Genomic DNA, 23,888 nt, shown 5'->3' with positions numbered 1-23,888 from the left:
TCCTCATTCTCCCATTAGCTGTGTGACAATGGGCAAGCCAGGCAACCTCTCCAAGCCTCAGATTTCTCATCTATAAACTGCCTAGAATAATACTTGCCTCTCGGCATTGTGAGGACAGAGTGGTGTGTGTGGTACCTGGCACAGTGGGCAGTGAGCACCTGGTAAATACTGTTGTATGTTATTGGAATTTAAAGAAATGAACACTGTTTTCAAAATAAGCTCTGACTTTGGTCTTTTTGTTTGTTTGTTTGTTTTAACATTCTTTTAGTTGTCAATGGTCCGTTATTTAATTAGTCTATTTATATGTGGCGCTGGGAATTGAACCCAGTGCCTTACACATGCTAGGCAAGTGTTCTCCCACTGAGCCACAACCCCAGCCCCTGACTTTGGTCTTGAATCAGTGTCTGGATAGCCAGTCCGGGTTCCTTCCTCCCCATCAAGTTGCCTTTTTTAGGGTAGAAACTGGGAAACCACACTCTTCACTGAACTTTCTAGAAAGAAAGATGAGAAGTTTTTGGACAAAGGGTACCTGGGAAGTGCTGATGCCCAAGTGCTCCTCTTTGGTCACCTGGCTTGTCTGCTGCCTGGTAGAAGTGAAGAGGCAGATGTCTGGCCACCAACTGGGCTGGATCAGTCTCCTCTCTGCCTGGCATTTCCGTCTGGCAATTCCGGCTGGACTTTCGTTGGTGACTGGTGGTGACATTGGGCCCAAGGCGCTGTCCTGTTAAAGGGAAATGAATCCAGTGTATCTTGAGCCATGAACAGCTAGAGGTAGCCCTCAGCCTCCTTCCCTGGGTGAGTTTTTTTTTGCTTGTTTAAGTAAACTACAGGTCTCTCTGGGTAAAGTTTCTTTTGAGAGAGTAAACACCGAGTATCTACTGTCTGCACATGTCTGTCATCTCATTTTGACTTGGCAGCCCCAAGAGAAGTGTTGTCCTGTCTTTACAGAGAAGGAAACTAAGGCCTGTAGGGATGGGTCCTACCCAAAGGCACGGAACAAATGAGAAGCCTCTGTGTGTGTTTGTCCCCAAGTCCTCTGAGAGGCTTCTGAAGTGTGGTAGAAGGGCTGTAGGAAGTGAAGGGGCAGTGTGGTGCCCCTTTATCCTTCCCATCTTCTCCTGGTCTGCTTCCTGCTCTCCTCCTTCTGCCGGATCTCTCAGTCTCTGTTCTGAGACACTTTGGTGGCTTCCAGGAGAAGCAGCAGGGGATAAGAACTTGAGCTAAAGGGGAGTCATGGGCCAGATGACAGACCCCCCCCCCTCTGCTCCCACCTACTTCTGCTGCTCCCTGTCTGCTGCTCCTTCCAGACTCCTGGCTTTATGGTCTTGATGTGGTTTTAGTCCCCAGGTGACCCTGACAGACTGGGCCAGATGAGTCAGCCTGGGCACTATGCCTGCTCCTGGTACCCAAGGGGCCTGCCTCTGAGTCACAGCCCCCGACGCCCCCTCAGAGCCTGTGACATAGCAAAGGCAGGGGATCTGGGGCTGTCTGCCTGAGAGGCCTTGGAGGTGGCACTGAGCAGGGAGGAGCATATTCTGAGGCATATTCTCAGGGGGCGGGGGCTGGGACCTGGTAGAAAGTCTCACCCCCACCCCCCACTGTCCACCCCATCCCAGCTTCTTGCATTCCAGGGAAGATCTGGGGTCTCCTCTTCTGCTCGCTGCGCAGGTGTAGGGAGAGCTAGGTGGTTTCTAGACAAGCTGACTGTCCAGCCACTCGGCCTCCATTCAGGCCAGGATGCCCCCTTCTCTGCTGAGGGAATAGTGTCTAGCATCTTAATGACCCTGCCAGCCCCAATCCCTAGGATTCAGCTCTGTGACCTACAGATGCTCAGGAGCCTGGCAAGGGGCTTTCAGGAGAAGTCTCTTGAGTCCTGGGCTGTCCCCAGAGTGACAGCTAAAAGAACAGAAATAATACAACTGGGAATCCTGGAATCACTGCAGCTTCTCCAGCTGGCGAGGGAATGGTCTGGCCAAACCCCAGGGGAGCAGGGAGCACCAGGCCCCTACTGCCTCCATCTGGGGAGGCTGGAAGACATGAGGGTCAGAACCTGGTTTTAGGAGCAGTTCCCTTCCCCTTCCATGGAGGCTCAAGGTCTCTGGAAATCCCTGCCTCACCCTCTTGGAGCTAGCTGGAGGTGCCCACTGTCCTCACTTGGAATGCTGTGATCATTCGGGTTGGTTATCTCCATATCTCCAAGACCTCCGTTTCCTTATCCGTTAAATGGGACTAGTTACACTGAATCTGGGGTGGGTGGGAGAATAAAAACAACAGAAGAATTGTGAAAGTGAGTATTTTGAAGAGTCAGGGGGAAGAGGTCAAGGGAAGGGCACACAGTGGTTTTCTCTATGGGGCAAATTAGCATTCACATTTGCAAGGAAGGAAAACTGAAAGAGAAAGCGCCTTCTCCCATCACCTCACCTCCTGACCTCAGCAGCTGCAGCCAGGACCTAATTTATGGGGTTGTAAATATCCATGAATGCACCAGAGTTCCCTGGTGGGCTCTGGCTGTTGGGTGGGGACAGCTCTGCTGAGCCCATAAACCCTTGAGCAGCCTCGTTAATTCTGCTCTGCTCAGAAGCTTTGTCATGATGCAAGGAGCCAGCAGGTGAGCCGGGGTCCCCCAAACCATGGGGAGGGGCAGCTGCCTGCGCCTTACCCAAGTTCTAGTGCACCTGTGCTGTGGTCATTTCCCAAGATGCACTCCGCCTTGATGGACAGCAAGGAGACAAAGGAGATGGGGATGGGAACCTGTCTCAGATCCCAGGTTTTACCTCCCAGACCCCGGAAGTCTTCATGGGTAGCAGCTGGTTTGTGGGCCCCAGGTGCTGCTTTTGGGGATCTTCTTGAGTGCTCACAGCTCTCAGTGAGGTCCTGGGCCCCTACAGTTGTGTGAGAGAGAGGGTCTTCCTAGGAGAGAGACTTCAAGTGCTGGCAACAGGAACCATAAATGTACTTGTCTTAGAAATGCATTTTGTGCAAGTCACACATACATAATAGATACGAAATAGATGGGTTCCCCTCTTCTTTGTCTTACGCTCTGTTGGTGCCGAGGAAATGCAGGAAGCCTTGGCCAGGCTTGCTAGCCTGCAGCCTGGAGGGGGAAGCGGAGCTGCTGTCCTGGGTGCTGAGCAGGCAATCCCAGCTCCAGCGGAGTTGGTTCCCTGAGCGCTTAGCTCAGCGGCCCCATTAGGCCAGTCACTGATTTCTCAGGCTCTCCTGAGACCTGGTGTCCCCAGTCAGCCCTCTGGCTGGGCCCACATCCCACAGACTTCTAGCTTGCAGCAAAGTGTCAGCTGCCTTGAGAGCCTGTGCCATTCATGAGGTGGAGGGGAAGGGTTGGTTTTTACCACCAGCAAGGGTGCTGCGTTACCCGAAAGGGAAACATGACTCTACTGTGGACGCATGCGTTTTTCCTAGAGAGAATTCCACGCAGTGTCCCTGTGAAAAAACACTGTGATCCAAGGTCAAAGTCGGTTGGGAAATGCCAGCTGAACAGAATCAGTCAGGTTTCTCCACTTTTCCTTGTAGAGCCCTCCTTATTATATAGTCTTCTGCCCATCATTTCCCTCTAAGAGGGTTTCCCAAACTATAGGACCACAGAATCCTTGTCTCGTGTACTGTCTTGGACCTGGAGTGCCACAAAATACGTACTGGGAAAATCCTGCAGCAGGGACTCTATTTCATAAAGCTGAACTTGATGCAGAAAACCAAGGGAAAGCGGGGGGTGGGGATGGGGGGCAGCAAAGCCAATGGAGGAACCTCAGATCATGTCCATCTTGACTGCCGATGAAACTCTCTTTGAGTAGTTTCTTTCATTCCCTTGGTTCCCGGCACCTATTTCCCTGTGACTCTCTTTCTCCGTCCTCCCATAAAATGAACGGTACCTGGCCCACAGTTGATCCTTAGTAAATAGGTGTTAGATGAACACGTGAGAGGGTGGAACTAGAGTCTTTCAAACTCTCTTTAGTCACTAAATCCTACTAATGGAAGAGAGAGCAGGCTTTGAGCCCTTCTGCCTGTTATGCGTTTTATCTGCACCAGTTACCATCTGTGCAAACTTCAGCAACTCAGCACTTGGTGCCTTCATCCTCCCTCCCACCCCAAACAATTTATCAGCCTAGTTGGGGCACTTTGAAAATGAAGGGGACACTGGTTTTTTTTTTTTTTTTTTTTTTTTTGTTTTTTTTTTGTAATGCTGGGGGTTAAACCCAGGGCCTTGTGCATGCAAGGCAAGCACTCTACCAACTGAGCAACATCCCCAGCCCCAGACACTGTTAATGATCATGCTGAGAGAATAGGTATAAACCATGTCAGTCCCAGGCAAATCGGGATGGATAGTGGCCTAAGATTTCAGTGAGGTAGCTCAGGTACCTGATGCGGAGCAAACATTCCAAATATTTAGTTCTTACTGTGTTGTCCTTGGGGTGGGTAGTAGGTAGAAGGCAGTATATAAACAGGCTCAAGGCAGAGCTGCTGGGCCTGAGGAAGGCTGGTGGCTGCTCAGCATCCCCCTCCGTGCTGCCTGTATGCGTCAGAAACCTCACAGCTTCTAAGAACTTTGCAGTGCAGTTTGAAAATCACCAAGGTTCCTTCCAGGTCTTTGAACCATGATTTATGAGTCCCTAATCTGTTGTCCCTCTCCCCAGTATCACTAGGACCCTCTGACAGCGCAGACCTAAATGATCCCACCCGCCATGTAGAGCCACCTCATCCTGGTCCCAAACCTGCCCTTGGCCCCTTGACTGTGCTAGGATTCAGAATGGATCCACTGGCCCCCTGTGCAGAGTGGGCTGTGGCTCTTTCCCCGCCCTCCATCACTGATGGTGTGCACCTCACGTGCACGGGGATGGATGTGGACCCTTTACATTTCCTCGAGAAGGGAGAGCTCCTGCCACTTGATTGATGGAGACACTGAGGCAGTGTGGCAGAATGAACTGCTCAAAACGGCACAGCAGCTGGGGTGGGGTCTTCTTCGGGGGACTCTCCTCCCACCCCTGGCCCCAAAGAGGGGAAGTAAACCCAGATGGCAGCAATTCAGAGAAAACTGGGTAGACCATTTGTTCAGCCTAGGTGGGCTAAGTGTCTCAGGACGGGGCTCAGGGTAGGAGAAGGGAGATGACAGAGGGGTGTGTGTGTGTGTGTGTGTGTGTGTGGCTGGCCTCAGTCTGGGGAGAGCTAGTGACCTAGGGGATTAGGGGCCAGAGGGCTTGGCACTGGTGGGATTAAAAATCCCGTGGAAGGGAAGGTCTTTTCAAGGCCGAGGCAGGTTGGATGGGGGTGTGGGAGGGCTAGCTTCTGCCTCCATCCTTTCTCCTCCCTTTGCCTCTCCCATCCTCCATTGAATGTGGACTTGCCCCCTCACCCATCTCAGGCCCTATTCAGGAGGCCCCCGTGCCACTCACAGCCCATGTTCCTCCAGCTGCCCAGACCACCCCACCAGGCTGCCTTGAACCCACCCAGCCCCAACCTCATCCCCAGAGTGCCCCACTGCCAACGCGGGTGAATCCGGGGCACAGGGTACTCGAGGGAGGGGGCGTCTCAGGAGCCCCGGCACATTGTTAACAAGGAAATTACATTTGCAGGGCTAGTTTCCTGAAAGCTCAGAACCATGCTGCTAGTGTGATCTCCCCCACTTTAGAGGCCCGAAGGAGGCCAACGGGTGCGACCTGCCCAGAGAGGGTCTGCCGCACCTCCTGGCAGAGAGGTGTCCCCTTGTTTGAATGAGGCAGGTGAAGCTGGTGTCACAGCCCCCGGACCCTGGCAAGCTGAGCCCTGTTTGCTTCAGCCCAGTCACAGATGGGGCAGCCGAGGCACCAGCTGTTTACCCTGAGTTATACCAACCCTCACTAGTGGCCGAGACAAAAATAGGATTTTGCCATGTCCCTTGCTGCCCGCCCCCCCCAGCAGGGGCACAGGCTCCATTAGAAGCTCCCTGCTTCCGTCTGGGGTGCTGGACCTACCTCTCTCCTGCCTTCTGGGCATGCCCTCTCCCCCTGGTTCCCTCTCTTTCTCTCTTTGTCCTCTTCTCTCTGTCTCTGACCCCATGTCCCCTGCCCGTCTCTGCCCTTGCCCTCATCTGCCCAGGTGTTGGATGTGGTTGAAAGATGTCCTGTGTGCATCCGGGGAGCTCAGGAGCTGGCCCCATCCCTGCCTCTCCCTCCCCTTCAGTCAGCGTCTGGAATCCCTGAGGCTTCAGTATCAGGGTAGCAGTGACCCCCCCATTGTCTGGCCTGTCTGGCCCTGGCATGAAAGGTGGAGTTTTGGCAGAGAACGGAAGCTCGGCCCGATTCCAGCTCATTCTCCGCAGCGTGGAGCCTGTAATGTGCTTGGGGCAGGGTGGGCAGGCCGGGGGTGGGGGCTGGGGGTGGAGGAGCTACAGGGCAGCCCCTGTCACTAGGACAACAGCAGGGAGCCCTGAAGGGGGAGGCTGAGGAGGAGAGCAGGTGGCTCTTTGTCTGGTGCTGATCCCAGCCCCCTACCCCAGAGCCCTCCCAGGCCTTCCAGGAGGCCCCTGGGAGGGGATTGGTGTCCCTGCTCCCAGAAGACGAAAAACCATTGGGCTTCCTCCCCGGCTGCCGGCCAGAGAGGCTTCACACCGTGTGGCAGACCATTGCACCCTACAGTGTCCACTGGGGGTCTCCCAGGACCTGTACCTCACCCCTGCCACCCATCTGCCCTCCCGCATTGAGGCCCATATGAGACAGGTGAGGCAGGCGAGAGGTGGCTTCTGGGGATGGAAGGGGTTGTTGGCACCCATTGCCATGTTCCTTCTCTAGGCTCACTTTCTGCCTCTGAGCGATAAGGAGGCCAGAGCTGTTGCTGTCTGGGGGCTCTTTTCTACTTTAAATATCTCTGTTTAAGGTAGGGGTGTGAGAATTCTGGAGCCCCCACCTTTTACGAGGTTCCTGACCATGACTCCTGACCGTTGCTCTGGATTGTCTAGAAATACAGCACAAAGAATCTGCTTCCCCAAAGTCACTTTCCTTAACCTCATCCAGAGACGTGGGAAATGTGGCTCTGGCCTTCTTGGGTTCCCTTGTCCTGTACGCACATATGTCCCCAGTGTCTGTTGCCTTTTATTATTTTTATTTTTAATTTTTTTGTAGTATTGGGGATTGCCTACCAGGGTCTTGTGAATGGTAGGCAAGCTCCCCACCACTGAGCTACAGCTCAGCCCCTCTATTGCCTTTTCTGTGTGTGTGTGTGTATGTGTGTGTGTGTGTGTGTGTGTGTGTGTGTGGTGCTGGGGATGGAACCCAGGGCCTTGCGCATGTGAGGCAAGCACTCTACCCACTGAGCTACAGCCCCAGCGCCCCCTCCACTGCCTTTTAAAGCCTAAGCAACCCACAGCAGCATCTTCAGGGATGCCCCGAGAGACCTATGGAGAAGCCCTCTGCAAACAGGAACACCCTCGGCACCCAGGAGAGATGAGAGACACGGAGTAGTGTGGAGTGTCATTTCCTAGCAGGGAGCGTGTGGGGATTGGCATCCAGTGGGCTGTGTGGGCAAGGAAGGGCAGACAGGTTAAGGGCTTCTCTGGGACAGATGAACACCATCCTGCTTTTTCTAAATGAATCCACGAGAGGTGTTTCCTGGAAAATTAGCGCCTGTCTGTTCATTTGAACATCCCCCGCCTGTTCATCCGGCAAATCTTGATTGAGTGCCCGAAGCTACAGGCTCCGTGTGCTAAGTACCTGGGACAAGTCGTGATGCCAGCCTTCAGGGAATTCTCAGGCCGGCTAGGAGGTGAAGGTGTTCAGAGAGCAGTGTGAGCCGGAGGGAGGCCCAGAGCCTGTCCAGAGTGTAGGGGAGCAGCCAGGACGGGCCGTGCCCCAGGAGAGCCTTCCGGAGAAGAGGATACGGGAGTAGTTGGGAAGAGAGTCTGAGCCTCCCAGGGAGATGAGGGAGGGCAGGAATCCTAGATGGAGGGACCCAGCAGCAGAGGATAAAAGAGATTGATGTAAAACACACAAACTCCAAGGCAAAAACTACAGAGCCCAGCGCCTCTTGGGGGGGGGGGGGTGCCAGTCCTGCAAGTGTAGGTCTGTGAGTGGGTCCTGGGACAGGCTGGCAGCAAGGTGAGGAAGGGCTTGCCAGGCTGTGCTTCCTGTGCCCCCCCACCCTGCGCCTGTCCCCAGGAAGGTCTTCCCTGGGACACCTCCTCCCACCCTCCTCCCTGCCCTAGGCCCAGTGGCTCCTCCTCAACTCAATGCCCAGTTTCCTTGTCCTCTGAGAGGGTTGGATTGGGTGCTCCTGAAGGGGGCCGTGGGAACATCCCAGACACCACCTAGGCCTCCACTGGCAGAGGGCTGGTGACAGGAGCCTGTGAGTGGTTGTGGGAATCTGGGTCCCCACGTGAGTCCCCGGAGGGGGTGGTGTCCTGCTGAGCCCTCTGCTGTATGCTTCTCCCCCAGTTTGACCCCGGGAACACAGGCTACATCAGCACAGGCAAGTTCCGGAGCCTTCTCGAGAGCCACAGCTCCAAGCTGGACCCGCACAAAAGGGAGGTACTCCTGGCCCTTGCCGACAGCCATGCGGACGGGCAGATCTGCTACCAGGATTTTGTCAACCTGGTGAGTGCTCTGGGGCCCTCACCACTGGGCAGGGCCTGTTTGGGGACTGTGACTTAGATACATGAAAGAGATTCAGACAAGGGGATCTGTTGACTCACACAGTATTTTTAAAAAGCCCAGGCTTCAGCAAACAAAAGGGTACCATTAGGGACCAGGTAGATAGGTCTCTGGCTTTTGGTTCTGGTTTCTGCAGTAGCAGCTCCTCCTCAAAGCAGCTCCTGTCCGTTCCAGAACCTCCCATTGTGACAGCGAAGTAGCTGCAGCTGTTCCAGCCCTTACATACATAACCCCCCAGGCCATACCTTACAGTCTCTTCTTGTGGCAGCTCATGCACAAGTCCTGGGTTTCCTCCCTTCCACTGACCTAGATTGGGTCAGTAGAATGTATCGATTGACTCTAACCAATCAGTGTCTGTCCCTAGAGCTAGGAGTGGGGTCACTTCCGCCAAAATGAAGTCTAGGAGTTGGGTGGTTATTGCTGGCAGGAGAAGAAGCTAAGGAGTAGATGCTGAGGAGGTCAGGCCAGACCTCCCTGGAAGGTAGCAGCTGAGCAACTTGGACCGGCCGGCAGATGCCAAGGGGAAAGAGATGGACGTCTCACACGTCCAGCCCTATGGTCGGGCATCTTGGAACGGAGACTTCCTCCTTACTGAGGGTAAATGCTGTGCCACTTGGGGGGTTACTGTGGTGGGTTGGAATGGGGGTCAGTGGGGTTAAGCAGGCAGCCTTTTGCCCACCACTGGGTGAACGGGACATCAGGAGAAGCCGCGCAAACTCGTGAGATGAGTACAAGACTAGTCTTTGGTTTCCCAGGTGGTGAAATGGAGGTGATCCACCTCCCTTCACGTCACCTGTGGAGGGGGCAGGGGTGGGGTGACTCCCGTTGAAGTTCCCCTGGCTCCTGGAGCTCCAAGGCATCATGGGGGGGGGCACTCGCACCCCACACCTGCCATCACACCACAGAGACCTCTGTGATGTGGGTGCCCAGGGGTTGCTCTCACAGCCTCCTGGGTGAGTGGCAGGCCATGTCCCTGGGGCCAGCGTGTTTAACCGCTGCCTCAGGGAGCTGCACAGAGGCCTTGTAGGCAGAGAGGAATCTCCTGCTGTTCAGAGAAACCCAGGGAGCAGAGCTCCTGGAAAGCCTGGGGTAGAACTGAGCTGGAGCCGGGAATGTGGGGATACTCAGGACTTATGGGGTGGACAACAGAGGTGAGTCCTGTGACTTGGAGCCCAGCATTGTCACCAAAGACGGTGCCATGGGGTTGCGCCTGCACAGCCCCAGTGCCAGCATGTGTGCTGCCACAAGATACCTGCCCAGTCCCACAGGAGAACCTCCCTTTTGTGGAGGCTGAGGCAGGAGGATTGCCATGTTCCAGGCCAGCTCAGCAACTTAGTAAGGCCCTGTCTCAAATTAATAATAATAAATAAAAAGGGCTGGGGATGGGACAACTGCTACAAGAGTGGTAAAGCGCCCCTGGGATTAATCCCCAGTAACAACAACAACAACAAAAAAAAGACACGTGCCCAGTTTCAAGGCAGAGTGAGGGCTTGCTGAGCCAGAGAAAAGCTTCTCCATCTCAGAGGCCTCTGTGTGAGCTCACAGCAAGTAACTTGCTGCTGTTAAGATTTCTGTGTTGAAGTTCTAAGCTGGAGCAGCCAACTTACCAGGGGCACCCTCTGGGGAGGGCAAAGAACTTGCATCCTGGAGGGAGGCAGATGTGGGCCCTGGTTCTCACTCCTACCTTTGCCGCTCACTGGGAAAGATTCCCTGGGCCTCTGTTTTCCCATTTGTACAATAAACCCAAAGATTCAGGGTTATTGCAAGGATCAAGTATGATAAAGGAAGTTTTTGCCGTCTCTTAATAACTCTTCCTCCACGTAGACTGCTTTGTTATCTTTTGTGAGCCTCTACCAGGCCCAACCTAAGCAGAATGAATCAACCTCATCCAGAGCCCCAACAGCGCGTTTCCCAGGCCTCTGGTGACACGGAACACATTGCATACAGCTGAGCCGACAGGAGTGTCGTGTAGGGGTGTGCAGGTTGTGGACTACACAGGATGCCTGCCTGAGGAATGAATGGGGGACTGAAATCTTGGCCTGAGCTTTCCTCACTAAGGCCTGGCTTCTTTAATTGGCATAAAAGCTCCATGTAGGCTACTCTGCCCCTGGGGTCAGGCAGGTCTGGATTTGAATCCTGACTCTGATGTACTATGGATCAGTTCAATTTCTCACGCTCTCTAAGCTTCAGTCCCCATTTTCATGACGTGGCCATGCTAACATGCACCCAGTAACTAAGAGCACCCCGTCTTCTGCTGCCATTCACCCTTTCCTCCCTCGTAAGCTCCAGGAAGCCTGAGACTCTGGTAATGACTGTGCCCAGCACAGCTCTAGACATGAGGCGGACATTGCTGCGTGGTGAGCGCCTACAGATCCTGCTTCTCCTGGGCTTGTCCTGAGCCTGCTCCCTCCTCCCGGCCATCCCTTGGCCATCAGCTGCCAGTGTGCATGTGTGTGTGTACACGCACATGCTGTGCATGCCTGCATACCTGGAACTCCCGAGCCTCCGAGAAGCAGCCCATCCCAGCTTGGTAGGCTTGGAGGGGACAGGAATTGGACTAGCTGGAGGGGTTCAGCTGTCATGGCCTGCTGTAGAGTGAAGGCTGGAAGCCAGACCCTGGAGGCGAGAGACAGAGGGCTCAGGAGTGAGAAGAGGGCTCTGCGGAGGAGACTCCCACCACCGGGCATGGTCTAAACCCAGATCCTCCCCAGCTGTCCTCCTCTACAAAGGCTCCGATCCCTGTGCCTTGCTCCGGCCTGGTTCTCCTTGCCAGCTCTGCCCAGCTCCTTCCTTCAGGCTTAGCCCGATGTCCACTGCTGGCCTGTGGCTCCAGGAATACATTACTAATCCCCTCACTAGTAGGGTTCTGGGGCTGGAAGAGCTGTGTCTGTAGGGCTTCTCCCCATGGGAAGGGTCTAGAGTGTGTCCGGAGTGTAGGGAGGAGGCTGCAGAGGCTTCTGGAGGCTGGAAGTCGGCAAGGCCACCTCTGGTCTCTGCGAGTCAGGATGACCTCTGTGCGAGGCGGCCAGAACTCTATGGGGGATGTGTCTGGGCTGCTGAGGGTAGGGTCTGACCTCTGTCTGGGCTCCACCCCCACCCTGGGCTCTGAGGGCACTGCAGATAGCAGATAGGGCTGCTTGTCCCTTCCCTTTCCGCCGTGTTTGAGGACTCTGCTTCCTCCTTATTCTTTCTTTCTCAGCGGATCTCGCTTTTGCAGGGAAGCCCAGGCTGACCACCTCGGGACAAGTTGGGCTCCCTCTTGTGTGCTCTCATCGCAGCTGTCTTGCTGGTGACTTCTTTATCCTGAGCACCGTTGTATCCACCCCTTTGCCCCTGGGTCTGGCAGTGCTCCTGGCACTTAGTAATTGCTCAGCAAATTGTGATAGATGGATGATGAAGGAGTGAATGGAAAGAAGGTAAAAGTGAAATCAGATACAGGCTCTGGATTTGAACTTGGTGGGTTCCTGAAACACTCCGTGCCTCCGTTTTCTACCTGGTAGAGCAGGAGTGTTCCTAGTCCTCATCTCACAGTTGTATCAAATGGGCCATGTAAAGTGCTTAGAATAGCCCCCCAAACATAATCAGAGGCCAGTGAGTGTTGCTTCATATGTGGTGCTGAGAATCGGACCCAGTGCCTCATGCATGCTAGGCGAGCACTCTACCACTGAGCCACAACTGCAGTCCCCTAATCAACTCTTTTTTTTTTTTTTTTTGGTACCAGGAATTGAACCCAGGGGCGCTGCTTAACCACTGAGCCACATCCCCAGCTCTTTTTTTAAATTTTCTTTTAAGATAAATTTCGCTAAGTTGCTTAGGGCCTTGCTAAGTTGCTGAGGCTGGCTTTGAACTTGTGCTCTCCTGCCTCAGCCTCCTGAGTTGCATGGATTACAGACATGTGCCCGGCTCTAATCGACTCTTATAAAAAGAAAATGAAATGTGGAGTTGGGCCCGGTTTAAGTACATGGTTACAGGGACACCGTTGGGTGGTGGGTGGGTTCCCAGAGGCCCCCACTCTGACCCTCTCCCCACCCTGTTTCCTGCACAGATGGGCAACAAGCGTTCCAACAGCTTCCGCCAGGCCATTTTGCAGGGCAACCGCAGGCTCAGCAGCAAGGCCCTGCTGGACGAGAAGGGGCTGAGCCTCTCACAGCGGCTGATCCGCCACGTGGCCTATGAGACCCTACCCCGCGAGATTGACCGCAAGTGGTACTACGACAGCTACACCTGCTGCCCCCCACCCTGGTTCATGATCACAGTCACACTGCTGGAGGCAAGGACAAGGGTGGGGAAGGGGCTGCCCAGCCTTGGGAGAGCAGGGGAGGGGGATGAGAGGAGAGGAGCCGAGAGGATTCAGAGATCATGAAGGGGAGGAGGTACACCTCTCCAGCGAAGGATGAAGGCTGAGAATAACAGTGGACTGCAAAGAGGTTCCAAAGGTTATCACCTCAAGCCATTTAAAAAAAAAAAAAATGTTTAGTTGTCGATGAACCTTTATTTAATTTATTTATTTATATGCGGTGCTGAGAATTGAACCCTGTGCCTCCCACATGCCAGGCAAGCGCTCTACCACTGAGCCACAACTGCAGTCCTTCAAGTAATTTTTGCTGTAGCCAAGTCCCCAGATGGCCACCCCTGCCAAAACAACGGGCAACAGAAACCGTGCGATTAGTTCATTGATTTGGTACATGGTTGCAGGGACACCAGTGTGGGGGTTTCCCCTGAGGCCCCTGAGTCAGCCAGGCAAACTCAGTCAAGTCCATTTATTTTAGTTCCTCCCCGAGGGGCAAGGTGGACCAGTCCTTGGCTCCCCTGGGATTCCATTACCCACCTGTAAAGCAGGAGTAACCACACCCACCTGCCACAGGAAGGATGCCTCTTTCAAGTGAAAAAAGGGCTGGGGTGTTTTCTGAACACAAAAGCATCCCATAAATACCTCTGGGAAGGAGTATTTGTGAACAAGTAAACGTGGGCTAAACGTATTTTTAAAGAACATTCTCCCCTAAGAGAATCAGCCATACCTATTGTTATGCAAAAAAAAAATTCTCCTGCTTAGGCAACAGAGTTGGGAGATACTTTGTGCACCACGGAGCTCAGCTCTCGTGGCTGTTCAACCCTGGCACTACTAAGCCCCCCCGCCCACCTCCAGTTCCTGATGAGTGCTTGACTTCCCTTTGACATTGCATGATCTCGCGCTGTTCCTTTCCCAAAGCCTTGGGCCCAGTCATCACCTCTGCGTCTGTCCTTGCAGAGTTCCTGCCTCATCAGATGGCAGGATGGCTCAGCTCCGTGGCATCTTTCTTCTTCATCCTTTTGGTCAATCAGTCTGCTCTGTGATTCAGAGCTCTCCTGTTTGTTGTTACGGCTTCCTCCAAGTACATATTGAAGTTGCAGGGTTTTTTTTTTTTTTTTTTTTTTCTCCCTGAGATATTCTTGGACTCGTTCTTCCAGCGCTGACTGTATTGGTCTATTTATTAACTGCTATTTGAGGACCAATAATAATGAGATGCCTTGGAAGCTGTATTTGCTGCCAGGCCACCCGCATGGTGTGAGGTGGACGGAACAGCTTCTCAGAGATCCCCGAGGAACACAGCTGCCAGCGCCTAAGCCATGCCCAGGCTGAGCCCAGCAGGTCTTAACCTGACACTAATTATAACTTCCTTCTCTGAGTGTGTGCCAGGCACGAGGCTGGTTCTTTGTGTTCTTTATTACTTTTATTTTGGGTACTGGGGATTGAACCCAGGGGTGCTTTACCACTGAGCTATATCCCCAGACCTTTTTATTATTTAGTTTAACACAGGGTCTTGCTCAGTTGCATAGGGCTTTACTAAATTGCTGAGGCTGACCTCAAACTTGGTGATCCTCCTGCCTCAGCCTCCTCAATCACTGGGATTACCAGTACTTTATCACTTTTAAACTTAATGACCATGCTGGAAATCTAGATACCCATATCCAGATAGGGAAACTGAGACCAGAGAATTCAAATAATTTGCCCAAGTTGGTCCAGAGGGGTCAGATGTATCCAAAATTGGCTCAGATTTCCAGAAACCTCAGCTATGTGAACTTGAACTGCTAATTCAGAAGAAACCAGAAAATGCTCAAACAGCTGAAATAAACTATCTCAGAGCCCTTCATGGGAAAGCCCAAGCCTTTTGTTTTACATACAGTTCTAGTAACCTGATTCTCTAATTCCATAACAGGTAGAAAATAGAACACAGAGGGGGTGGTGTGCTACTACACAGGGGCCCAATGCTAGCAAGCAGTAAGAAGTTAACAGCTGGCAATCTGGCAGTGAGAGAAACAACAGAAGAGAAGAAAATTGAAAACCAGACCTGAGCCAGTATGGTGGTGCATGCCTATAATCCCAGTGCCTCAGGAGGCTGAGGCAGGAGGATTTTGAGTTCAAAGTGACCCTCAGCAACTTAGTGAGGACTTAGGCAACTCAGACCCTGTCTCAAAATAAAAAATAATAAAAAAAAAAAAAAGGGCTAGGGATGTGGTTCAGTGGTTAATCCCCACTGGGTTCAATCCTCAGTACCAAATAAATAAATAAATAAAGCCAGGTGCAGTGGCGCAAGCCTATAATCCTAGCGTCTCAGGAGGCTGAGGCAGGAGGATCACAAGTTCAAAGCCAGCCTCAGCAAAACCAAGCTGTTAGGCAACTCAGTGAGACCCTGTCTCTAAATAAAATACAAAATAGGGCTGGGGATGTGGCTCAGGGGTCAAGTGCCCCTGAGTTCAAACCCCAGTACCTCCCCCTAAAATAAATAAATATTTAAAAATAAAAAGCAGACCCAAGTCTTAAAGAATTTGGGACCATTTAGTATAGGAGTGAAAACACCATCTCCTTTGATGGCTGAGGAGAAGAGGTCACTGTCTCAGCTCAGATCAGAACCTGAAACATCCTTAATTGGTATTCATATGGTCTAAGAACACAGGGACACAAATGGTACATTTTAAAAAGAGTTTCAGAAAAAAAAAAAAAAAGTCAAAATAAATACCCTTTTAGGGCCTAAATAGGTACACTTTTGTCAAGTGCAGAATCAATTTACATAGACGGTTGGTGAAGATCTGGAGAGACTAGAACCCTTGTGCACTGTTGGTAGCAGTATAAAATAGTGCAGCCGCTATGGAAAATACTCTGGCATTTATTTGAAAAATTAAACACAATGCAGCAATTCCACTTCTGAGTGTATACCAAATGAATCAAAAGCAGGGACAAGAAGAGGTATTTGTATGCCCATGTCCATAGAACAGAATGCACAACAGCCCAAATGTGGAGGCCTCCCAGGCATTCATGGATAGATGAATGGATGAACAGAATGTGGTAGATCCATACAATGGAGTATTATTTAGCCTTTAAGAGGAAGGACATTCTGACACGTGCCCCAGCATGGGTGAACTTGAAAGCATCATGCTCAAATAAGCCAGTCCCAGAAGGAGAAGGACTTGTGATTCCATATATATGAGACGGTTAGGGTAGTCATGCTCATGGAGACAAAAAGTGGAATGTGGTTGTCCAAGGCTGGGAAGGGGAATGGGGAATTGATGTTTAGTGGGTGTAGAGCTTCAGGTTTGAAAGATGAAAGGAGTTCTGTGGATGGGTGGTGGCGACAGTAGCACATGTGAATGTACTACCAAACTGTGCACTGAAAAACTGGGTAAGATGGTAAATAGATGGTAGATTATATGTGGATTTCACCACAATGTGTGTTTTTTTTTTTGTTTTTTTTTTTTTGGTGGTACTGGGCAAGCGCTCTACCACTGAGCTGCATCCCCAGTCCCTACAATACTACATGGAATGGGTGAGTGAATGGTCACTAGAATTACAGTTAAAATCCTCCAAACCTGCCTGTTTAGGAATTATGGACAAAGACACCGTGTGAGGGCTGGGATTGTGGCTCAGCGGTAGAGCGCTCGCCTAGCACGGGCGGGACTCGGGTTCGATCCTCAGCACCACATAGAAATAAAGGCATTGTGTTGTGTTCATCTACACCTAAAAAATAAATATTAAAAAAAAAATGACACCATGTGACTATTTTGCTCAAGTTGGTCCAGAGGGGTCAGATGTATCCATGGGAGCATGGAACACAAAAAGATTGACCAGAAGTAGGTTGAGGCCTGGTTGGACATTGAGCGGGGTGCTGGCTGTGAGGTGTCTTTCCTTCTCTGAGGAAGGAACCCCTGGCGTGGTTCCCAGTGTCCGTCAGCACACGGATGGGTCCTGGGCAGCCCCATTCCTAGTGACGGGTCCTTTCTATTCTGTGCTTCATCCAGGTTGCCTTCTTCATCTACAATGGAGTTTCGCTGAATCAATTTGTGCTGCAGGTGACCCATCCTCGTTACCTGAAGAACTCCCTGGTTTACCACCCCCGGCTCCGAGCACAGGCTTGGCGCTACCTGACGTACATCTTCATGCATGCAGGGTGAGCTCCTGTCTTCCTTGTACGGTGAAGAGTCCCTAAAGGGAAATAATGGTCCAAACACTGGGGTTGAAAATTGTATACACACACACACACACACACACACACACACACACACACAATTTGGCAGTCCTGGGGATCGAACCCAGGCTAGGCAAGTGCTCTACCACTGAGCTACATCCCCTGAGGCCCTGAAATTGATTTTTTAGTTTATTTTTATCCACTTGGATATAGGATTTGAGATGGCTGCTTGAAGCTTATCTAATGCCAAAATGCACGCCCAGGTCAGTTATTGAGAGTGTGTGGGAAAGGGAAGTCAGGGGAACGCAAAAAAGCCAGAGGAGAGATTAGCACAGGCTCGCACAGCACACAAGTCTGTGTATTTGCTAGAGGTAGGCTGAAAGTTTGTTCTGGGCTCCTGGTAGCCAAAGCAAAGAGGGACATGGGATCAGCTGCCAGCCTCATGTATGTATTAGTGTCCCCATTAGTGAAATAAAGGAATAATTTATTAGCATCACCTTCTTCCCAAAGTGGTCTCCATGTGTGGTGAGGGTCTTCTGAGGAACTTTGGAAATATTCATAATTTCTGTTTACAGAGCCCCATGCCCTCTTTTGGGGCTATAGTGCAATCATTTCTCATTGGCACTTTTTTGAAAAAATGTTTATTTTTTAGCTGTAGTTGTACACAATACCTTTATTTTATTTATTTTTATGTGGTGCTGAGGAGCGAACCCAGTGCCTCACATGTGCTAGGCAAGTGCTCTACCACTGAGCCACAACCCCAGGCCTCATTGACATTTTTTTTATTCATTCTATTTTTTTTTTTTTTTTTTTTTAGGTACTGGGGATTGAACTCAGGGGCACTTGAACCACTGAGCCACACCCCCAGCCCTATTTTATATTTTATTTAGCGACAGATTCTCACTGAGTTGCTTAGCACCTTGACATTTCTGAGGCTGGCTTTGAACTCGTGATCCTCCTGCCTCAGCCTCCAGAGCCGCTGGGATTACTGGTGTGTGCCACTGCGCCTGACTATTTATTCATTTTTTTATGTGGTGCTGAGGATGGAACCCAGTACCACCCAATGCTAGGTAAGCGTGGTGGCACTGAGCCCCAGCCCCAGCCCCTCTCTCACTGGCACTTCTTACCATAGGATAAGGACTCACAAGCAGTTCAGGTGACCACCCAGGTCCAAATGCCAGAACAGCAGCAATCTTGGCTGGAGAATGTTCTTAGGGTAGAAGCCCCAAGTTGGAAAAACAGAGACCCCAGGCACCAGCCTTGGTGGGGTCTCCTGCAGCCCCTCCCAAGTAGTAGCGGAGGAGCTCACTCCTGGCTGGGAAAATGCCTAGGGGTGCCTGAGTTGGGGTGGAAACGGGAAGATCCCCCAAGCCCTAGATCCCTCCATAGCAGGAACAAGAGCCCACCCCTAGCTGCTGCCCCCTGCTGGAGAGGTTGCTCTAGGGTGAGGAATACCTCAGTGTAATTGCTGAGGCATGTCACCATTCTCAGCCAAGCAGGACCATTGGTTGAGGCTGTTCCCCCGCCCGTCCTGTCCTGCACGGGGCTGAGGAGCAGAGGGCGGGGGTATCATGCTCCAGCTTCTCATGAATCAAGTTCCAGAGACCACAGAAACTGGGGTTTTCCTGCCTGGGCTCCCCAAGCCTGGGGCTGCACGTGGGGTGGGACTGACTACAAGCTTTATTTTCAGGGCTGCCCTTTGACCTCTCCTGGCCCCACAGAAGGAGGGAGAAGAAAAGCCAATGCCTCCAAAGCCACCTCTCCCCTTTCTTTGCCTCCTGGTGCTAAGAGCAGTGTCCTGCGACAGGCAGGGCACAGATGTCCTCCACTGAGGCGCCCCAGGGTGGCCTTGGGCCTTTTGCCAACAGTTGCTTCTCAGGAGGCCTTGCCTGCCAGGGAGAGCCTGTGAGGGGATTCTCCAGGTCTGTGGGTTTTGAGGAAAGGGCTCTTGGTGTGGGTATAGTAGACAAGAGATAGGAGCAGCTGGCCAGTACTTAGGGAGAGGTCCCAGTAAGGTGACCTATTATTGAGAGACCCTGTGAGCCTAGGAATCCAGAAGTCGTCATGTGGAGAAGAAAGAGTAGGAGCCCGGGGTTTTCCTCACCCGGCCTCTTCTAGTCTCAGGTTCTTAGACAGTGAAATGAGGGCCCCAGAAAATCTCTAAGCTCAGTGACTGTGACCCTGTCACCAGCCCCTTTCCAGTGAGTTTTCCTGGTATTTCTCATCTCCACAGATTCCTTTTGCTAGCCCAGTCCGTAGGGGAGAGAAGATTCTAGCTTGTTGGGAATTGGAGACATGTCCAGCCTGTCTGAGCTACCTCACAGGTGCCCTCCTGAATAAGCAGGTGCCCAGGTGTGTCCTCCATGTAGCCCAGGCAGGGCTCTGCAGACCAGGAGCAGGGCTGTGACCAGGGCCAGGGCCCAGCCTCCTTGTTATGGACTGTTACACCATAACTGGAACCGTCCCCTGGGGAGCTGTCCATGTGCTGTAGGCTCAGTTTAAATGAGATAATGGATGTTAAAATGCTTTGTAAACTTGAAAGCCGCGCATTGATTTAATAATAGTAATGTTACGATCTTTTCTGGTAATACATGGACTTGGCTAGACACCCTGTGCTTTTGGAGAGCGACACGATCTGGCCCCAGATGAGTAGGAGTGTGCAATGAAAGGTATATTCACAGAGTAAGGAAGCTTGGGGTCTCTCTCCCCTCAAAAAATAAAACTCCCTGGAGAGTGTCAGAGTGGAAGGTCCCTTTTTACATGAGGAAGAAACCTCCTCCACAGGTCATTTTTTTCTCTGGGGTTTGTTTGTTTGGGCCTGTAGTGGAGATTGAACCCTGGGGTGCTCTGCCACTAAGCTTCATTCCCAGAACTATTTATTTATTCATTTAGAACTGAACCTGGGGCGCTTCACCACTGAGCCACATCCTGAGCCCTTTTTTTAAAATTTTGAGACAGGGTCTCCCTAAGTTGCTCAGGGCCTCACTATGTTGGTGAGACTGGCTTCGAACTCACAACTCTGCCTCAGTCTTATAAATTGCTAGGATTTGGGGCATATGTCACCATGCCTGGCTCAATTTTTTATTTTATGTTATTTGGGGGGGAGAGGGTACCAGGAATTGAACTCGGGGGTACTCAACCACTGAGCCACATCTCCAGTCCTTTTTTATATTTTAGAGACAGGGTCTCACTTAGTTGCTTGGCGCCTTGCTAAATGGCTGAGGCTGCCTTTCAACTCATGATCCTCCTGCCTCTGCTTCCTGAGTTGATGGGATTACAGGCGTGTCATACCACACCCAACTCGATTTTTTAATTTTTGAGACAGCTTCTTGCTGTGTTGCCAAGGCTGGCCTTGAATTTGAGATCTTCCTGCCTTAGCTTCTCAAGTAGCTGAGATTACAGGTGTGTGACACCAATCCCAGCTCCCTTATGAGACTTTAAAGGAAAGATTTAAATTACTAAATTACAGGTAGGGCTGGGGATGTGGCTCAAGTGGTAGCGCGCTCGCCTGGCATGCGTGCAGCCCGGGTTCGATCCTCAGCACCACATACAAACAAAGGTGTTGTGTCCGCCGATAACTAAAAAATAAATATTAAATATTAAAATTCTCTCTCTCTCTCTCTCTCTCTCTCTCTCTCTCTCTCTCTTTAAAAAAAAATAAATAAATAAATTACAGGAGATCTCTTTAATACTTGCACTTATTTTGAGACCGTCTTTCTCTTTCAATATCAGTAGTTCTCATGTATAACAAGTTAGAACAAATAAATAATTTTTATTTATTTTTTATTTTTTTAATATTATTTCTACCTTCTTTTTAAAGAAAGAGAGAGAGAGAGAGAAAATTTTTTTTTAATATTTATTTTTTAGTTTTCAGCGGACACAACATCTTTGTTTGTATGTGGTGCAGAGGATCGAACCTGGGCCACACCCATGCCACGCGAGCGCGTTACTGCTTGAGCCACATCCCCAGCCCAAATTTTCAAAAATACAATAGAGAAGGACTGAGGATGTGACTTAGTGGCAGAGCACTTAATTAGCATGTGAGGGGCCCTGTGTTCAATCTCAGTACTACACACACACAAATACGAGAGAGAGCCAGAGTGACCACAGGGCCTGGCGAATGAAGGGGAGCAGTCAGGTAGATTGGAGACCTGGCCACTAACTGCCTTCTCTGAGCCGTGGCTTCTCATGCATGGACCCATGGAGCTGCTAGATGTGGTTAGCAGGTGCAGACACTGCCAGTCACCACCTTATCCATGTGCTTCTGTCCACTGGAAGGGCCACTCTTTCCAAGATGGTCTGTCTGCATTGTCATTCCTCCTCCCAGATTGTGAGCTCCTCAAAGGTAGAGACAGTGTTCTTCCCTCCTGGATCCCCAGCACCTGGGCACACAGTGTCGAATGAATGAATGAATGCATGTGGTCTGTCACAGGGTAGAACACCTGGCACTCAATGTGGTGCTGCAGCTGCTGGTGGGGGTGCCTCTGGAGATGGTGCACGGAGCGACCCGCATTGCGCTTGTGTACGTGGCCGGTGTCGTGGCAGGTAGGCATGTGGGTAAGGGGGTAAGCCTCACCAGGTGGGCTGAGGGAGGGTGGGACGTGGTCTGATGGGTATGATCGGCCCCAGGCTTCCGGAGCGCACACCGGCTCCTCATCACCAAAGCTCCTGTCTCAGAGGCAGACCCTTCTAATATCCGGGAGACTGGAAGGGGACAGCCACCTGGAGGGGGAGGTGTGTCGTGGTAAAGGGGAGAGGGCAGGATTTGGAACTGGCTGACTGACTTTCAGTTTCTGCCCTGCCATGTGGGAGCCGCGGGAGCTCTGGGAAATTCCTGAACCTCTCTTGGTCCTATTAAGTTTGAAGAGGGAACTAATGAGATCTGCCTGTAGGGTTCCTGGGGGGCTGGAGTGAGGCCACAAATGGACTAAGGGTGCTGCATAATCTGCAAGGGTGCAGCCAGATCACTGAGAGGGCATCAGAGGTGTGGGTAGAGGCGGCACCTGCCTGGCCAAGGTAGGTAGCACCTGAACCCAAAGGGACGTCTTACCTCTTCCTCTACCAGCCACAGACCCCTTGACGGACCCACTGCAGACAGAGGAGTCTGGCCTTTGAGGCAGTGGCTCTAGTTCTCCTCTGGAGGAGTCAGGCCTCTGCCTTCTTCCTGTTCCGCCTGTGGGAGCAGGGACGGGGCAAGAGAGTGGGGAGACCAGAGCTGATTTTTTTTTTTTTAGGAACAGTTTCACCCATCTGGCTTCTGAACACAGGGATCTCCCTTGTGAAGTTTCCAACTTTATTGCTGGCTTTCTTTTTTTTTTTTTTTTTTTTTTAAACAAGGTTTGCCGCCTCAGCTCTTCAGCTTGACAGCTGTGCCCAGGGGAGCTTTGTGTGTATGTTTAAGTAAGATCTTAATCCTTTCTGAGTGGCATTAAAGTCGCCATCAGGAGAGTGCGGCAGCTTCAGCCCTTGTAAACCACAGGCAGGCAGGGACCCTTGGTGGTGACTGAGGTGGTCTTAGAAATTGAAGAGGGAAGGGTCCTAACCCCCCACACACATGGGGCTGGTCCTAGGAGATTCTCCCTGCACCATCTCCATCTCTCCTGTGGGTGGCCAGAACCTTCGACCTTGGACAGCACCTACTGCCCTTCCCAGAATCCAGCAGCTACCAGATCTCTCACAAAGGCCATGGTGCAATTCAAGGACAGCCTTGGCAACTTAGCGAGACCCTGTCTCAAAATATAAAATAGAAAGGGCTGGGGGATGTGGCTCAGTGGTAGGGAGTCTCTGGGTTCAATCTCCAGTACCAAAAAAAAAAAAAAAAGCCGATGAGCACCTCTTGTTCCAGACTTGTTCAGCCACCCACACCCCCCATCCTGACATCTGGGGATTTATAACCACTTTTTCCATACCCAGAGTCCCAGATGTTAAATGGAGAGGAACAGGGAAGACACTCGTAACACTTGCAGTTCGCAGTCAATTAGACGGGAATGCCAATAACCTGGAAGACAGAAATAAGATTCAAAATGACTCAGACCTCACCCAAAACAGATGACACACGGTAGGAGACAGTGCGGAAATCACTTCCCAGTGATGTCACTGCAGAGTGGGAAGCTACCCAGACTGAAGCACAGGGCTCATCAAGTAAATGTGAGGGTGTGGGGCTGTAGCTACCAGCCAAGGGCACGCCGTGTTCTGTCGGAGTCATTGATCCAGACCAAAGGGCATTCTGGTCGCCATGTATAGCTTGTCATTGATCTCCAGGATTGAGTTGATTGATCTGCCTGGGCTGTTCCCCCTCTTCCGCCTCCATTCCCCTCCTCTAAGAGGGGACCTTTTTGCAGATAGCTGGACTTCAACTGGATAGCCGGTAGTTATCAGTGCCTCCCATGTGAGGCTGTAATTAATCCTCACAACCCACCCACACAGGACAGGTACAAGAACTCTCCACCTGGTGCAGATACAGAAACCTCAGTTTAGACTCTAGGGGTGCAGTTCAGTGGTTAAAGTGTTTAATGTGTGGGCGGTCCCTGAGGCTGAGGATATAGCTCAGTGGTAGAACACTTGCCTAGCATGCATAAGGCCCTGGGTTTGATTCCCCAATACTGCAAAAAAGAAAGGAGGAAAAAAAATTGTTTTAAAATAATATGTGGAAGGCCGTTGATTCAATCCCCAACCTCGGAAAAAAAAAAAAAAATGAAGAAGAAGCATAGATAAGTGACCCCCAAGAAGACACAGACTGCACATGGTAGAGCTGGGCTTACACCCTTTAAACACTACCACAGAAGGTAGGCCTTGTCTTTTGTGCAGGTAATTT

General features: G+C 51.4%; 1 protein-coding gene across 3 annotated transcripts in view; it reads left to right on the top strand.

Annotated features, from left to right (window-relative positions):
- Rhbdl3 (rhomboid like 3) overlaps window positions 1-23,888 on the top strand; it is a 46,726-nt gene that overhangs the window by 7,810 nt on the left and 15,028 nt on the right. For 2 of the 3 annotated variants that reach the window (XM_076870281.1, XM_076870282.1), the window contains 4 exons: window positions 8,418-8,576; window positions 12,679-12,903; window positions 16,908-17,056; window positions 21,507-21,619. In XM_076870281.1, coding sequence (XP_076726396.1) covers window positions 8,418-8,576; window positions 12,679-12,903; window positions 16,908-17,056; window positions 21,507-21,619 — 646 coding nt within the window. Of the gene's footprint in view, window positions 1-8,417; window positions 8,577-12,678; window positions 12,904-16,907; window positions 17,057-21,506; window positions 21,620-23,888 lie in introns of those variants that run through there. The other variant, XM_076870283.1, reaches the window with a different exon arrangement.

The sequence above is a fragment of the Callospermophilus lateralis genome, chromosome 11 (assembly GCF_048772815.1).
Source record: "Callospermophilus lateralis isolate mCalLat2 chromosome 11, mCalLat2.hap1, whole genome shotgun sequence".
Taxonomy (NCBI): domain Eukaryota; kingdom Metazoa; phylum Chordata; class Mammalia; order Rodentia; family Sciuridae; genus Callospermophilus; species Callospermophilus lateralis.
This window is presented reverse-complemented; position numbering and strand designations above follow the sequence as displayed.